Source organism: Marmota monax, unplaced genomic scaffold, assembly GCF_021218885.2.
Source record: "Marmota monax isolate L192 unplaced genomic scaffold, Marmota_monax_Labrador192_F-V1.1 WCK01_AAM20220418_F8-fsc00014, whole genome shotgun sequence".
In the NCBI taxonomy this organism is placed as follows: Eukaryota; Metazoa; Chordata; class Mammalia; order Rodentia; family Sciuridae; genus Marmota; species Marmota monax.
Window position 1 is genome coordinate 26,348,812 of NW_026695222.1, and position 18,133 is coordinate 26,366,944.

An 18,133-nucleotide genomic window follows, 5' to 3' on the forward strand; every position below is an offset into this window, starting at 1 on the left:
TCATCCACAGGGTCACTGGGAAGATTCAATATGCTGATGAGGTCCAGCATACAGAGATGCTCAGGAGATGCCATTAGCACTACTTTACCCAAATTAGCAAGAGTGTTGGGAGTTAGGCACTTTGTTCTTTAGCTTGGAATCCCAGGTGCAAGGACTTCGTTATCTGGCTCCCTGCCACCAAGGCTGACTGGCCTTTCCCTGGCAGCTGGTCATGCACCTGGCTGCAGTGCTGCTGGTGACCCGGAGCCCACCACCAGGGCTGCTCCCTCTGCCGGCTGCTGCTTGATCCTGGGCTTCATGCCTATGCTGCGACCTGCCTCTCTGCTCCTCCTGGCCGGCGAGTTCAGTCCTGGAGAACAGCTCATCTGGTCCTTTCATCTGGTCCCTTGGGGGCAAGAGCCTTTTGTTTTTTTTAAAGTATGTGTTTTCCAAAGCCTTTCCTTCCCTGGATTATAAACTCAAAAGCCTTTTTCGAATTGAAGATCCTTAGCTGGAAGCGGAACGGCCCTCCCCTGCTGGGCCTGGGCCTGGAGAGTCTTACTGCAGGGAAGGACTGCCTCAGGACCCTGGAGTGTGGGGGGCATGTCCCCGTGCTGCCTTGAGCTCATTCGTATGCTCTTCCAGCCCTCCCTTCATGGCCCATGGGACAGGGTCCTGGTGGCCTCAGTCAGCATCTCACTGGAGTTCTTAAGATGGAAAAGGGCTCTCGAGTGACAGTGAGATGATGCTCTGTGGTCATGCTTAAGTGAGGGTGACTCCCCGTCCTCAGAGAGTCCTGGGGGGATGCTCACAGAGGAATGGGCTGATGTCTGAGGTTTGCTTTTAAAATCATTCAGAGTGCAGGGTGGGGTAGGGAAAGATGGACAAGGGCCCATCCTCGAGGATGTAGGAAGCCATGTCAGGTCCGAGCCTGGAGGCTGTGGGCAGAGGCCCAGGTTTCTGCATGTTGGCCTAGCATACCTCCTGTACTTGTGATCTAGAACATTCTAGAATAGCTCCATCTCTGGCCTGTCTTGAGCACTAGCCACACCCTTTGACCTGCCGTCAGCTTGGGTTGAGTGGCAGCCTCTCCCTTCGCTTTGCCCCAGCTCCCGCTCTCCGTGTGGCCTGCTCCGGGCTGACTTGGCTGGTTGGTGGCATCATGTGGTCTCTGCGGGCATTTGGGGGTTTATTTTGCTCCTGTTCCAACCCATGCTCTGCCCAGGTCATGATGCCCACAAGCAGGAGAAAGCACTTTCAGTGGCAGGACACAGAATACCTGGCCCCAGACGGCCAAATCCTACTCCTTGCATAGCAGCTGTATCTGTGAGGATGCCCTGTGCTGTGGTCCCCTTGTCTGCACCATGGGGACAGTCCCAGAACCAAGGGAGTGTGTGTAATGTGCTTAGGTCAGGATACTTCTTGGTAATGTCATCTGGGTCATCTTGCCCAGGCAGTAGATGTCCCTTAGGGAGAGATGGGGGCCAGGCCTGCCCCTCACCACAGGCCATGTTGGGTGTGTTGCAGGTCCACTTCATCAACCCAGACACAGTGCCCAAGCCCTGCTGTGCCCCCACCCAGCTCAACGCCATCTCCGTCCTCTACTTCGATGACAGCTCCAACGTCATCCTGAAGAAATACAGAAACATGGTGGTCCGGGCCTGTGGCTGCCACTAGCCCCTCCTGGAAGCTGAGCCTCTGGGGCCACGTTTTTCTGGATCCGCTGTGTCACCCTGCCCAGTATCTCTCACCGCCTGCCTTGGTTAGGAGCCAACGGACCAGCTGCCTCTGTTGGGACATTCCCTTCCCCTCCCCAGTTGTATAGGTATAAGAGTCTCAGGGTTGGAGTGCCAAGTGGCTGTGGATCAGTTTTGCCTCGGCAGCATCCTGTGGACAAGCTCCTACAAGCTGCTGCAGGCAAAACCTAACAGGAAAGAATCTCTACAAGGAAGATCTCGCAGCCACAGTCTTGGGCTGTGCTGTCCCCACGGTGCTCCGACTCGTTGACTCTGGAGGCAACGAGGAGACCAGGAGACCATCCGCCAGGCCACCAAACAGGGAGGAAGGCATGGCCAGGGGTGGGCCCTTGTGGCTGAGCTGAAGGAAAACTGGTGGGAAGGTCCTGTAACAAATGTCACAATAAAGCCAATGAATGCAAACGGCTAGGACGTTACAGATATGTTTTCCTCAACAGTCTATCCCCATTTCTTGATTTATTCTGACTTCATAGAAGCTGTGGCCACTGGAGGGTGGGAAGTCCCCAGTTCCATTCCTGTTTCAGTCCGAGCCTGCAGGGCCCCATGTTTACCCAGATCCGCCCAAATGCAGCTGGAGGGAAGGACCAGGTGCACCCGGAAGTGGCCATGTTGGCCCAAAGGAGAAGGTGTGTTGTGGCAGGGATGGACTTGGTGACTGGTTTCCCCTGTGAGGACGGAAGTAGGGCAGAACTTGGGCTGCACCCTGAGGTTGGGAAGCACAGAGGAGACAAGTCCGCCGGCCTGCGGGGAGCAGAGTGTGCTTCTCCTCTAAGGGGACCCATGCTCTTCTCTGAAGCCGGGCCTGCGGGGGCACTGTAGCTTCCTCTCTTCACTTGCTGACCCCTCTTAGAGGGCTCTGCAAACAAACTGTCTCCTTGAAGTAGGTGAGAGGCACCTGGTGGGAGGGCTGAGAGGCCCAGGTGCGCTGGACTCCAGCCGCCAGCAGGAAGGTGACCTCCCGAGCATGTATCCTGGCTGGGGTGACAGTTCTCACATGGTTCTTGGTGCACACCCCCTTTGCCTGGGCCGATGGGTCCCCCAAATGCTATTCACTAGCTTCCAGCTGCAAATGCAAGGCCGTGGGGAGGGCTGGGCCGTCGGCCCGTTTCCTGCCCCCACAGGAAGGGGAGAGCTGTCCAGGCAGCACCCACGGCCCTGCAGAGCCCAGGCCGGTGAGGAGCACGGGCCTGTGCCTCCTGGAAACATCGGCTCTGCTTTTCTTTTTCTTCTTCAGTAGCTTGGGCTGCAGCCTTTGCTGCCTGGTTGTTGGGGGAAGGTGTTTTTGTTGAGATTTGCTTTGTTTATTGGCAGAGCGGGGAGCTTTTGGGTGACTCCCTCTTGGTTCTCGCTGCGGCTCCCAGCCTCTGGTGAGCATGGTGTACACGTCGACCTGTAAATAGCTGTGATGAGACAAAGAAGTTATTTATTTCCACCTGAAGCTCTTCTGAAACCCTCCTTGCCGCTCTCCCTCGGGACCGTGAGCGCTGGCTTTCCACCTGTATGTCTTCTTATTTAAGACTATTTATTAACCGTTGGATCAATGTACCCACGGCTGTGGCCGAACAGTCCTCAGTGAAAATTCTGTACAAAGAGACAAAATAAAAAGGGTTTTGATTTGTAATAAAAGGAGACGTTTGGTTCTGGTTCTCGGGCCGCGTGTCTGTGCGCACCGCATTCCCTCTGCGCTCCTGGACGGCGGGGCGCTCTCCAGCTGCTGAGGACCTGGCCTTGGCCTGGCCGCGGGGGTGTGGGGTGCCCTGTTTATCGCACAGGCCTGGGGGCAAGGCGCTGGCTCTTCAGTGTTTGGTGCAGCTGTGTGGGCTCCGGGAGGGACACGGAACCAAACAACAAATGTGCATTTGGTCGTCGGGGCCGCGAAGATCCTTGGTTGGATTATAGCTCAGCTGTCAGCAGCTGTTTCAAAGAGACAGGGGGTAAATTAGCTGTGTTTACTGCTCACATAGTTGAAAGATTCAGTCATCCCAATAAAACAGAGGCACAAGAGAGAGAAGGGGGGCACACACCCAAAACTCTGCAGCACCGCTGGCCCCAGGACCGGCCTTGTCCAGCCTGCCTCACTCGGGCAGTTTAGGGGCTGCGGTGGAGCCCAGCTCTGGAGGTGCCCAGCTGTGGACATGGTGAAGGCGGGGTGCCCAGTGCCCGGCTGTGCTCCACGTGGCCCTCAGTGGGCGTGGGGAGAAGACTGTGGCTGCCTTTTCTCCTCAAATCTGCAGCCCAGGCACCTGACGCTTCCAGCCTCTCAGCCCGCTGCGGACACGCCGCTCTCTCCTCCCCTGTTGCCTCAGACCAAGCTCCTAACAAGTTCCAGCCCCTGCGATTTCCAAACGCTCTTGACATTGTCCTGACGTGCAACGTAGCTTTTGTTCTATTTTCCAGGCCCAAGACCAGAGTCCCAGGCGGAGGCCCAGATGCAGCTCTGCAGACAGGCCTCGTCCCTCGCTTGCTGTTTACACGTTTCTAAAAATGTGAATTTGTTGCCAATGGGTTTTTGAAAATCTGAAGTTGGGGGTGAAAAAAAATCCCTTCATCTGGCTTCTCTTGAGCAATCGGCAGATGTGACCACCCTGGGCCCCCTTCCCGTGCAGCAAATTTTGGGCTGAGCAGAGGGACAGCCCAGGCCGCAGTCCCCACCATGCGATATGGTCCCTCTCACCAAGGGGCAAGGCCCAGTGGCCATTTAGAAAATGGTAGACAAATTCATCTGCACCCATGTCCCTGTGAAGTAGCAAAGTATCAGGAGAGGACAGAGCCGGGGAAGGGCCAGCGCCTCTGCTCCCTGGCTGGCCTGCTCCGGCCCTGGGCAGGCCCTGGAGGTGAGCAGGCCCTTCCACCCCTGGCTCCCACCCCCCTGTTCGCACGCCCCTTGGATTCTTTCCTTGTCTCTTCTCAGCCCTGCTGCCTGATGGGCACAGAGAGGTGATGGAATTTGCCCCAAGTCCCTCAGCTAATAACTGCAGGAACTAGAAATGCGCCACCAAGTTTGGGTTTCCCCCTGGGGCTCCCCTAAGTTGGAATCTCCTGGGGCTGCTCTGGAAAAGTGGGGGTTCCCAGGCCCCAGCTCCAGCCCTCCGATGTCCTTCCCTACCTGAGTGTCAGTCCCTAGTCCAGGCTGAGTTCTGGACCACGTGCTCGGGACCTGGTCTCCCTCCTGCTTCCAGGCTGTGAGGGCCTTCGTCTGGGGGCATGACCCCCCTGGCTTTCCCAGGCTCTACGATAGCCTCCCCTGTCATGGACCTTGCTCATCTGCAGACCTGCCCCTCTGTTTTCCTGTGCCTGGTGATCACCCTGCGTGGATCTTGCTGGGCACTGGGAACATTGCCAGTGGCCATCGGCCAGCTCTGTGGGAGCTTCTAACGTGGCTGTTTGAGCCTCCTCTCTCCAGATCTTTTGGAGAAGGTGACCATGAGTTTCCTGGGGCTGCCATAACAATTTACTACAAGCTGGTGACTTAAATATCTATTCTTGCAATTCTGGAGACTGGATGTCCAAGGTCAAGGTGTACATGGACTGCGTCCCTCTGAGGCTCGGGGGCAGGCCTCCCTGTCTCTTCCAGCCTCTGTGGGCTCCTGACGTTCTTTGGTTGGTTGCTGTGCCACCCGCCTCTGCCACTGCTTTCATGTGGCCCTCTGTGTTTGCTCTGTGTCTCTGGTAAGGACACTTGTCATAGGACGTAGGATCCACCCAGATAATCCAGGTTCATCTCATCCCTAGATTCGTAACTAATCTCATCTGCAAAGACCTTTTTCCCGTGTGGGGTCCCATTCACAGGTTCCAGGGCTCAGGGGTAGACAGATGAGGTTTGGTGACACCGTCCAACCCGCTGCAGTGAGAGTACAGGTTGCTCTCCCAGGCCACACCCCTACCCAGCCTCCCCATCTTCCCCCGACCCCCCGCTGGTGATGCACTCCGGGCTGGGCCAGGAGCAGGGCTGTGGGGCTCAGAAGGTGTCCAGGGGACCTGGCCGGCTCTGCAGGGCGAGGGTGGCCTTCAGGAGCAGGGACTGCTCCACAGACCTTCCTCTGGCTGCGGCTCCTCGGCTGACTCACGCTGTGTCTGCGCCAGGCACTGCTCTGGGCAGTGGACAAGGGACAAAGCCCAGCATCTGCAGGCAGGAAGCTGCTCTCGGGCGACCAGTGAACACACGGCGGCACAGCCTGCTTGTCGGGACCCTTCTCCATAAAAATAAAATAAAAATTCTATTTTATGACCCCGTCGGCATAAAGACGAATATAAACCAGGCTGAATTATATTCATTTATTTTCTTCTGATTTTCAAGGTCATTAAAATATTTTTTGTGGGCCCCTCACAGCATCACGACCCGGGCACGGCCTACCGTGTCGATGGAGACGCCAGGCCCGACGGCAGCTGAACACCACGTCGGGCCGCGGGTTGGGGAGCCACTCAGAGGAGGCCCTTTCAGTGGAGACCTGAATGGGGGACAGAGGGGGCCTGTGGAGGGGATGGTGGCCAGAGGGAGGGCATCTCCACCTGCGGGGTCCACAGGTGTGGAGGTGGAGGTGCTGCTGGGCAGGAGGGAGGAAGGGTGAGCAGAGAGGGGCAGCAGTGAGGCCAGTCAGGCAAGGGGACACTGGCCATGCACGAGTCCTGAGGCCACAGAGGGCCTCTGGCTTCATGTGAAGTGCTCAGGGCCTCAGGAAGGGCCAAGGCCAGGGACGGCGTGATGGGGAGACCGGGAGGGCTGCCAGGAGGAAGCGGCACTCTCTCCCTTCTAATCACCTCATCCCCTTGGGAGGCAGCTCTGCGGCGGGCAGCGGGGGGAGCACTCAGGCCTCTTCGCCCAGGTGTGGGCCTCGCGAGGTGGCAGGAACTGAGAAGACAGCACTCACTGCTTCTGGGAAAGACACCTGCCGGCTTCCTAGAGAAATTCACTGAGATGGAGGAGCTTCTCCGGCCACAGAGCAAGAGCAGGGTGCCCAGGGCAGAGGAGCACGGGCCTGCTCAGCACAGAGCCTGCCCAGTTCTTGAGTTACCTGTGAGCCCTCCACCTTGGGCAAACCACTACCCTTCCTGTGCCTCAGTTTCCTCATCAGTGAGATGGGTTTGGTGCCCACCCTTATTAAGGCTGCTGCTAAAATGCTAGTAGCTTGAAGAAGACAAAATCTCTCCCTTAAAAGAGGCCTCAAGGTCAGCCCTTCAAGGTCAGGATGGAGCTGCCCTGTGTCCTTAGGGACTTAGATTCTTCTTCTCTTTTTGCTGTGCTATCTTAGTTCATGGTTTCGTCCTCACTCTGTACTCAAGGTCCAGGAAGGCTGCTGCAGCACTTGCCTTCACAGTTAAGTTGGGCTGTATGTTGCCTTGGTAGCCATCCCAAAGGTCAGACCAAAAGGCCCACTTGGCTCTCATTAGCAAAAATGCAGTCACATGGTCACTCCTAGCTGTAAGGAGGACCAAGAACTACAGGCATTTATCTCGGAGGCAGTGTACACAGCCAGGTCAGGATCCTGTTACCATCAGAATTCTATGGATTCTGGACATTGGCGATTAACTGTCCACGCTAGTCTTCTGTGCAGTGTTAACAATGACTGCAAATTCAGTGTCTTCCATCACCACCCACTTGCCGTCTTAGGAGCCCATGGACAGGAGTCCAGGCATGACCTGGCTGGGTTCTTTGCCCAGCGCCTCACAAAGGAGAGCAAGATGTTGGCAGCATGTTCCCTGCAGCATGGGGGCCTCTTCCACCCCAGGTCAGGTTCTGGCCCAGCCTGTTGTCTTGTGCTTGCGAGACGGAGGTCCTCATTTTCTTGGGAGTATCAGTCAGGGCTCTCCTTCAGCTCTGAAGGGGGGCCTTCTCCTGGGCCCTCGGGACACGACAGCCTCGCTCAAGGGTTCACCTGACTAGGTCAGACCCACCAGCATGACCCTGCCATAGGTCAAAGACAACAATTAGGATCACGCTGCAGAGTGATGGCATCATGCTCACACCAGGGGGCAGTTTTCTTTGGGACCAACACCATGTTCACTGGGGCTTTATACAGAGGACAGAGCTCTTGGGAGGCTCCTTAAAACTCTGCGTTCTGTGGCACCTAAGTTACACTACCCACCTGGGGATCTAGAAGACAGAGATCATGCACCTCCAACAAAGTCCCTGACGACGGTAGACACTCCATGAAATAATAGGGCCTATGGCTAAATCCATGGTCCTCCCACCAAGAATCCCCCACCTCACCAACTGTCTGAGCAATTTGAGTGGTAAGTCTTACGCACCGGAGAAGGGTCCTGGGAAGGGCAGTGGAATGTCCTATCTGCATATACAGAGCACAGGGCCAGCCAGCTGCTCCCTGGGGGCAGGCACCTGCCCACGGCTTGCCTGCTTCTCCCCTGAGACCTCCGAGTGTGCCTGGCCTTCCACTTCAGACCTCGGCCATGGGTGGTGATGTCACCGTGTGTGGCTAGCTGAGAGTGGTCTCCTGGGTCTGGGCTTGGCGACCATCAGTAAGAGAGGGGCCTCTGGGTGGGCAATTCAGGCTTCCCTGACAATTCAGGGCCCCCACAATCAGGTTGGAATCTGTCTGTCCCCCAAGGACACTCGCAGTGACCTCTCCAGACGTTTCCCTCAGCCTGCGGTTCCATCCCCCTTGGCTCAGACCCCTCAGGGCTCTGGCGCTGGCCTTTCTTGGTCCTAGATTTGAGGAAATAAAAATAGAAGAGGAAAAACACACAGCCCTCCAAAGCCTTGGAGTCTCGACAGCTGCTTGGCCTGAGGCGGACTGTACTGGACCTGGCCAGCCGCGCTGCCCGCGCCTCCCTGCCCTTGCTGGCTCTGAGGTGGTGGACAGGGCGGGCAGGGTCAAGCCCGACTCTGTGATGAAGCCCACCCACTAAGCAGGCCGTAGGTGGGTGTGAGGACCAGGGCCTCGCACAGGGGGCCCGCCCAACCCCAGTGGCCAGTGGTTGGCCAGCCAGGACACCGGCTCCATGCTCGGAAGGGCCCAGTGTGTTTTCACGTCCCATTGTTGCCGTCTTGAATCTATTAGTCACCCTGGGACAAGGCGCCACCTTTTCATTCTGACCTGAGCCCCGCAGCCTCTGCCCAGGCCCTGTGCCCAGTGCATAGAGCCAGTTCTCAGGGGCCAATTGGCTTCTGCCATGGACGTCATTCAACAAGCACATTGGGCATCTGCGGACTCAGGCGGTGTCCTAGGACAGAGGACACCCTGCGGCCAGCAGGTGATGAGGCCCCTGCTCTTGGATGGCACTATCAGTGGCAGAGAAAGGACAAGTGAGACCTTAAGTAGTGAAGGAGAAGGCTGGGCAACGGCCAGGCCGGGCAGGAGAGTGGTCAGGGGCCCGGGAGGAAAACACTCACATTGGGACCCTGGGGCGAGGAGCCAGGAGAGGGCAGGGCCGTGCGCCCAGGGCTGTGAGGACCAGGGCTGCATCTGCAGGGCCCAGGCAGGCCTGAGCAGAGAGCCGCACAGGGAGACCGCGGGGAGGAGCCGCTGGGTCAGATGGGCCTCCCAGCCAGGCACAACTAGGGGTTGGACCGTTTCCTGTGGCCGGCCGGCCTGGACATGGCAGGCCGTGCAGCAGCACCTCTGGCCCCTACCTATTAGGTGCCAGTCCTATTCCCAGTTGTGACAGGCGTAATGTCCCCAGACAGGGCTATCTGTCCCCTGGTGGGCACAATGGCTCCCAGCTGACAGCCCTGCATGAAGAACTGAGAGCGTGGCCAGGAGGCTGCGGCCACGGGGGTGAAGGGGTGAGCCTGGAGAGTGAGGGGAGAGGTCCACTTCCTGAGGGACCCTCAGGCCTCTGGAGGCCCTGAAGACGGCCAGCCTGCCACGCTGGTGACACCTGTGGGCGTCTGGCCCCAGGTTCCCCTGGAGGACAGAGGGAGGAGGGCAGCTGTCCATTATTTTAGGAGAGAAACTCCTGCAGCAAGTAGGGGTCATGAGACACAAGACCTTGATGTCCACTAAAGGAAGAGCCTGGACCTCTGGGAGCTGAGGCCCCGGGCATGCATGGCCCTGAGGCTGCAGGTTCCCCTCTGTGACTCTGACCACAGTCACGACCTCTTAGGGACCTACAGGACGTATCCCTGGCTCACAGCTCTCCAAGGCTCTCACCTGTCAGAGTGAAATCTCAGGATCTGCCCTCCCGGCCTCCTCGGCCACGAGGGACCGCAAGGGAGCACGTGAAAAGGGCACACATTGTTCTCTTTGAGCTGGAAGTCTAAGGAGCTGGTCCCCTTGACCACTGGCTCTTGGGCCTTTGAAGCCAACACAGGGCCCCCTCCCTCCTCTCTGACCCTGCTCGGTCAGTCTCCAGGTCTCTCATAGGTACACTCTGATTGTGCTGGACTCAGCCACATAGTTCAGGATAATTTCCTGGCTCAAGATCCTGACTTCATTACACCTGCAATGTCTTTTTTTGAAAGGTCTCATATAATAAAAACGTATATTTGTTCTTTGTCCAGGGCACGGAGCTCCTACAACCCTGGGAGTTTCCTGATAGAGGGGACAGGAACATCCTTCATCATTCATAACCCACCTTATGGCCACACCCGAGCTTATGCTAATTAGATGACTCTTGAATGGCCAATGATCGTCTGCCCCTGGGACCGGGGGTTGTAGCTGTCACCCTGCCCCACTCCAGGGTGGGGAGGGCTGGAAGCACGGCCAATCCTCAATGACTGTCAGTCACACTTGTGTAACAAAAAGCCCCTTGGAGGCTGGGCAAGGTGGCATACGCCTATAATCCTAGTGATTTGGGAGATGGAGGCAGGAGGATCACAAGTTCAAAGCCAGCCTCAGCAACTTAGCAAGGCCCTAGATAACTTAGAAAGACCCATCTCAAAATAAAAATTAAAACGATCTAGGGATGTTGCTCAGAGGTTAAGTGCCCCTGGGTTCCATCCCTGGTACCAAAAAAAAAAAAAAAATCCCTTTTTCTCACAGCACAGCTTACTGGACGAGTCTTGGAGACTATGTGTCACTATCATTATTAACAGACTGGAAATTGAGAGACACGGGCCCTGGTCCTCAGCCCAGTAAGATGCTGGCCTTACTTGGGGGAATTCATCGCATAGTCCCCTTGGCTGTGCCAGGCAGTGTGGGGGACGCGCCTCAGAGGGGCTCCAGTGGAGCCGTGGCCTTGCCCGCTGGCCTTCATTCCAAACCCTGGGCCGCTGCCTGCTGCCTCCGCTTCTTCTGTTGCTGTTCTGGAAAGGAAGTGGCTGTGGGCGTCGAGTGACGCATCTGACCTTAGAGCCGTGTTTGCCCAAACTCACGTCATTGTTTAATGCCACAAGCAAGCCGCGGAATAACAGACTAAATAATCCCTGGAGAAGTTTACGTGCGCGTGAGGGAGGCATGGGCGAAGGCGGGTGGGTGCAGGTGGAGGCTTCGCCCAGTAAGCTCAGGGGTCCTCGTCCTCAAGCTTGGCCCCAAGGGCACAGGTCCCCCTCAATGAAGTCAAAGAAATGCTGAATAAAAATGGTTTTAACTGCTTTCAGCAGCACAGAAGTCACAGAGCTGAGTGCTGACCCTTTCTAACTGGATCCACCTGGACCTCTATTTGGGAGGTTGTGGCCTGTCACCTTAGAGATTCCCTCTGGCCTGAGTTAGGCAGCAATGCTTTGCCCTTCCACCCTGAAGGTCACCTTGGCCTGTGAGTATGTGCAGGGTGGGTCACCCAGAGGTGCTGCGCACGGGATGGAAATAGTGACTTTGAACCATTTCCGTTCCCAGCCTCGTGATGGTGTTCCCGCCCATGGGAGCCTCCCCAGCCTCCAGTCAAGTGCTATTCTTTGTGGATTCTTGTGTGGGGTGTTGATGGAGGAAAGGATGACAGATGAGCAGGGCCTCCATCCCAGCCTGTCCTCTGAGTGGTCCCTAAAATAATACCATTAGTGGGGCCAGGGCAGAGCTCCTTATCTGTGGACGGCCTGCCGATAACACTGAGCAGACGGGGAGAGGTGGGCGGAGGCCTGGGCGTCAGGCGACTGCAGAGGCCTTTGCTCCCAGTGGGTCTGATGGCATTCCAGGGGCATCAGGAGTCTGGCTGCAGTGACTATGTAGCTGATTACGCAGCACAACATTGGCCCACAGGCTGGCACCTGGCGTGAAATCCACCCAGAGCCACAAGCACAGGGACTTGTTCCACCCCACCCAGAGCCAGAGCTGGGACTGGGTTCTGGGGACATAGGGGGACTCAGCCTCCCAGCCTCTGCCCACCATGACCTCCTGGTCCCTATGTCAGCCAGGTGATGCCACCTTCAGTGTCATGCTGTGGCACCTCCTGGCTGCTGAGAGCTCATCATCAGGGTGCTCCTGTTGTGCACATCTATCATTCCAGATGCTGGCTCTGGAGGCGAGGAGAGGCACACAGGGAAGGTGGAAAAGTGCCTGAAGTCCCGCTGCTCCTCTCCCTGGTGCATGCATCTTGGTTGCACTTATTTCCATATTTTTTCCTAACCTTAGTTATACTCTTCTGTTAACTTTTGTTTTAATTCAAAGGGGATTATATTCTATTTTGTATTCTCTTCTCACTAGATCACAGATGTGGTTCCAGGACCATAGTCCAGTTTCAACACCCTCCTTGAGGGTGGCCTCTGGTCTTGAGCAGGCACCTTGGGGCCGAGCCATCTGGGGTTCACACCCAGCTCTGCCACTTACAGCTGTGTGACTTTGTGCAAGCTACTTAGACTCTGTATTGGTTCTCTCACATGTAAAATGGGGTTTGCAACCATTTCTAACCTTGTAAGAGTGTTGTGGGGACTAAATGAGTTAATACATAAGGTGCTTTGAAGTTGCTGAGTCATCATTGTCCTCAGTCACCACCTCCACCATCACTGCCATTCACCACAACCACCACCACCACCATCACCACTACCATCACCACCACCACCACCATCACCACCACCACCACCACTACCACCATCATCATCACCACCACCACTACCACCATCATCATCATCACCACCACTACTACCACCACCACCACCACCATCACCATCACTATCACTGCCATCACCACCACCACCACCACCACCATCGTCATCACCACCACCACTACCACCATCATCATCATCACCACCACTACTACCACCACCACCACCACCATCATCATCACCACCACCACCACCACCACCACCATCATCATCACCACCACCACCACCACCACCACCACCACCATCATCATCACCACTACCACTACAACCACCATTACCACCACCATCACCACCACCATCACCACCATCACCATCATCACCACTACTACCACCATCACCATCATCATCACCACCTCCACCACCATCACCACAAGCATTACTGCTATCACCACCACCATCACCCCCACCACCATCACCCTCACCATCACCACCAACATCATGATCACCACCATCATCACCCTCACCACCATCACCCTCACCATCATCACCACCACCATCACCACCAACATCATGATCACCACCATCATCACCACCACCATCATCACCACCACCATCACCCTCACCATCACCACCAACATCATGATCACCACCATCATCACCACCACCATCACCACCAACATCATGATCACCACCATCACCATTGCCTTCCCTTTGCCTACTGTTCTCCACATACGTGACACTATTAAATGGCTTTGGGCAGGGAAGTGAGTGCACACTGAGTGGATGCAGTCAAGGGGCCAAGCAGCAGCCAGCCGGTGTGGCCACACTTGAGCAGGGGGTGGCTGCCCACAGCCCACACTGTGCTGGCTGCTGCAGAGTGGCCTGGAAACTCAGACGTCCCAGGGAGCTGTGCGTGTGCCAGGGATCCAGCCCAGCACCAAGCCCACACTGCCAGACACCCACTTACACATGGCCACTCCACAGCTGGGGACCAGAGGCCAGGAGAGGCCCAGGAGATGCCCTGGGTCTAGCAGCGAGGAGGCCTCTTGGTCACAGCTGGGCTCTCCTTTACAGTCCTCGGGCCTCGCTGTCCTCTGAGCCTGTGTTCTCTCCTGTAAAGTGTGGGGCCGATCTCATGAGGTTGGTGCCGTGTTTTATTATCAATTAGCACTTTAACAATCTGGACCAGACACGAAGATGCTCTGGCTGTTCCCGGCAGTGGTACTCGGTGTTTGCTATGTCCACATCTCTGTGTTTCAGATTTTCTACCTGCACAGAACCTAAGCATGCGTTTCTCCTTGTGCCCACAGCTCAGACCCTCCCTCTGATGATCCTTCCTTCTTGAGTCCCCGTGACAGTCCACGGGTCCCGGGGATGGAGTCTCCCTTCCTGGTCTTCTCACCCTGCGCCAGCACACTGTGCATCCACTGAGATTCTGGACCTTCTCGAGGTCTGGGGCGATTGTGGTTCAGCCCTGTCTCTGGCCCACTTCAAGTCCCCCAGGAGACCTAGAGCTGGTCCCCTCCACCTGCTTGGGCCCCTGCAGAAGGGCTGTCAGCAGATGGGCCCTGACACCTCCCAGCAGGCTTGCACCCCCTGCAGGTGCTCAGGGACAAAAAGCCTCACCTTTAGGTTGGGTTGTGAGCGCTCCCTGCTGGCTACCGCTCTGCTCCTCATGCAGGGTCCTGCTGGCCCCTCCAGGTCCACAGGCAGGAAGCTGCCCCATCCCAACCCCAGCCCGGTCCAGTCATGTCCCCACAGCAGGAAGCCCCAAGTACACCCCCTCCCCAGGCTTGCTGCCTCCCCCCACTGCTTGGGCTCCCACCAACCTCTTCGGGGTGGCCTTGGTCCTGCCCTGAGCTGGCCTCTGCCTGGGGCACCTGCACTGCCCGCCTCCTGCTTAGACCTTGTGACTCCCTACGTCCCTCACACCTGTATTTTGTAGGAGAAAATCCTGGAAGAAAATACATAAATTGTTGATATTGTCCTCATAGCTGATCAGGGGTATTTATTTTCTTCTTTTTGATTTTCTGTAGTTTTAGGACTTTCTCCAATGAGTAAATATTTATATATATTTAAAGAAACATTTAGATACACCTGAAGTATAAGTATGTAAGATAAAAATATAGAGATGGATGCATTTTAAGGAGGAAGACACTTTGGTGGCCTCCTGTTGACTTCACGGGGAGGGGTCAGTGCCCCTGAGGCCCCACGACCCTCTCCCTGTCCTGTCCTCAGCTGCCACCTGCCCCTCCAGTGTTCAGCCTCGTCCCCCGGCCGCCACAGCTCCTCCCTGCGGGCCTGCTTGGCCACGCACATTTCTGCTGCTCTGCTGATAGAACTCCGCCTGGTCCCTTCCACCCCCAGCCCCCACGAGTGCTCATTCTGCTCTTATGCTGCACCAGGGAATGTTCTAGAAACAAGGCACACAGCAGGAAGCAAGACAGACAGGCCTTGCTTTCAGATGCTCGTAGTGCGAGGAGGAGATGGACAAGACGCAGTCCACAGCAAGTGACAGCTCGTCAGCCCTGGGGAGCACGGCACTTCCCAGGGAGCTGGCAGGCAGGGCCACAGTGCTCCACCTCTGACAGGTGGCCTTCAGCAGAGACAGTGACAAGGGGACTCACTCTCACCCCGCATGCATAGCTTTGTTCAAAAGGAAGCAGGATCCCGTTTATTCAGGGTCTCCATCTCCAGCTTTCTGCTCAAGTCTGAAAGCCACGCAGAAAGGGCCTGGAGGTGAGCCTGTCAGTAGAACAGGTCAAGAGACCATCTTCGTCCCTTCCAGCCCTCCAGTCCTCGCCGCTCCCCTGCAGGTAGCAGCTGCCTGGCTTCTCAGGCTGGGAATTGGCTTTGCTGTTCCAGAAAGTTCTATTAACGGGCACGTAGTCCATGCCTCTTTTCCTCAGCTCGTTTGGAAGGTCAGTTGCAGTTCACCAGGCTCATTCCTGCACGTGCTCCATGAGTGGGGGCAGCCAGGGTCCCCCTGCCACTTCTCGCAGTGTGTGGTGGTTTCCAGCTTCTGCCTGCTGAGAGCGAGCCGCCGTGAGCGCCGTGGGCACCGTGGGCACCGTGGGCACACCCGCAGTCTGGGGAGCCCGTATGCACTTCTGTTGGGTGTGACCCCAGGGTAGCCCTGTAGGTCAATGCTGCAGTTTGTCCACTGTCACAGGTTCTTCCACCTGCTGTCCAAGGGCATGGGTGTCCTGCGTCTGGCCAGCAGGGTGGGGGGCTCTGGCATCCTCGCCAGCACATGACCCGACCTTTTTCATCTCATGTGTCCTGGTGGGCTCTTCCTCTGAGTCTTGGTTGTTGGTCTTTGTTCTGTCTGCGATGCTGGGGATGGAACCCCGGGTCTTGCCCGCGCAGGGCCAGCACTCGTCCTCTGAGCTCCGCCCCAGCACTAGGCCACAGGATTCTGAATTTCCTGATTTAAATTTATCTCTGGGGGTGTCATGATCACACATGGCTGTTGAGTGGCATGATTGGAACCAGAGGCAGGAGGGGGGCCTGCTCTCTGCCGTGAGCTCTCTGGGGCCGAGGTCTGCAGGTTTGAGCACGGACATCGTCAAGCCTGGGCCTCGGGTGGCTCTGACGCTGCTCCAGCTGACCCGGGGTCTGAAAGCTGCCCAGGTCCTCTGCCAGGCTTGGGGTCGGCTTCCACCACAAGAGCATGCTCCCAGGAAGACAGCTGTGATGAGGGGCGTTGGTTGATTCAGGACTTATGGACGGCCTGCTTCCAGGAACAGGCGAGAGAGGCTTAACCACAGGGTTGAAAATCAAACATGAAAAGGTGGGGGGTGATCTAAAAATAGAATTGGGGTGTTGTTGAAGGCAGCTGAGTTAAGGTGATGGTATGTTTGGCGGACAATAAACCCACGGCCAGAGCTACCTGTCAAACCTGAGCATGAGGTGGCACCCTGGGGGCCCTGGTAGGACGACTGGCCATCTGGTCAGTGGTCTGAATGTCCTGCTGTGGTCTGAATGTCCCCCCTAAATTCCCGTGTTGAAATAGTGACTCCAAGGTGGTGGTGTAAGGTCTGTGGGCGATGGGGTCTTCAGGGGAAGTCCAGGTGGAACCCCTCGCCCGCCAGCCCCAGGCTCCATCTCTGGACCAGAAAGCAGATGGGCTCTCTCAGGAGGCCAAAATGTTTGGGCTCAAACTGTGAGAGTCCCTGGCACACAAGGCTGAGTTGTCCACCCGGCCCTGGTGACGTCACCTGAGCCCGGGATCCAGCCGCCCCAGGCCCTTGCCTGTGTATCCCCATCTGGACTCTTGTTGTATTTTTTCTGCATAGAAAACTCCTTTTGTTGCTTTTCAAACTCGATTCCTGTGTGCACAACGGTAAATAAAAGTCGAGCTGAAGAGGTCGTGAGCTACGCCCTGCCATCACTGGCCAGTGGCCTGCAGACGGGCACCTTTTATTTTGAAGTTTACTGTATAGGTGCTTGCTGGGCCCTTGGAATCTGGACTCGTGTGCCCTCCCGGGGAAGCCGCTCTTTCTTCCGACTCCTTAGCTCTTCTTTGTGACAGACACACTCTTCTTTCTCCATGTCCTGTTCTAGACGTGTCCCCTGCTGTGGTCTGAATGTCCCCCCTAAATTCCCGTGTTGAAATAGTGACTCCAAGGTGGTGGTGTAAGGTCTGTGGGCGATGGGGTCTTCAGGGGAAGTCCAGGTGGAACCCCTCGCCCGCCAGCCCCAGGCTCCATCTCTGGACCAGAAAGCAGCCTCCACCAGACACCGGATGTGCCGGCCCTTGGTCTTGGGCTTCCAGCCTCCCCAATGGTGAGGAATTGTTCTCTGTTGCACATGAGCATCCCCAGGGCATGGGATCGCATTGGAGCAGTGGAATGGAAGACAAAGACTGGGATCCTGACGCTGCTGGACAAGTTAGGAAATGTGGACGATGGCCGTGGGAGGACACCCCGAGCTGGACCAGGGCACCACTCGGGCTTTGCTTGTCCTGGAGTTTACAGTGGCCTTTAGACAATGACCCTTGGTTTCCTTTACGTCCACTCTCTCGTCTCATCCCGACTCTCCCAAAGAACCCCAAGGTCAGGCACCCAGGTCGTCTTTTGGGGGGTCTTCAATTTGCTCCTCCTGGTTCCTTCCAGTGGCTCCCAGGCCTGCTGAGCAGTGGGCACCTACTGCCACCCCTGGGACAGACCTGTGCTTCCCTCTGCCCTCCCCTTCCTGGTTCCTGGGCAGCCAGAGCGGGCTCCCCATCGGAGGCCGGGGTGAGGCACGGAGCAGACATTTGAAACTGTTAAAACCTGAGCTGGGACCACGAGTCTCTCCCTCTCGGCGCAGTCCTGCCTGGGAGTGGTCTTGCTGCCCGTGGGTGAAGGCCAGCAAGGCGAGGCCCTGCCCCTCTGGGCCCTGGCTGGTGTCCTGCTGTGGCGGTCCGGAGGCTGGCTGCCCTGACTTCTGTCATTTGCATTTAAACTTTCCTTCTTTCTGCCACCTTCTTTGTCCCCAGTTTTCTGGAGACGGCAGCACTGTGCCATGTCCCCTCGGTTCC

General features: G+C 56.7%; 1 protein-coding gene across 2 annotated transcripts in view; it reads left to right on the forward strand.

Moving 5' to 3' along the window:
• Positions 1 to 2,142, forward strand: part of Bmp7 (bone morphogenetic protein 7) — a 69,237-nt gene extending 67,095 nt beyond the window's left edge. For both annotated transcript variants that reach the window (XM_046433812.2, XM_046433811.2), the window contains one exon: positions 1,507 to 2,142. In XM_046433812.2, coding sequence (XP_046289768.1) covers positions 1,507 to 1,656 — 150 coding nt within the window. In that variant the 3' untranslated portion in view covers positions 1,657 to 2,142. The remainder of the gene's footprint in view (positions 1 to 1,506) is intronic.
• Positions 2,143 to 18,133: the final 15,991 nt, after the last annotated feature.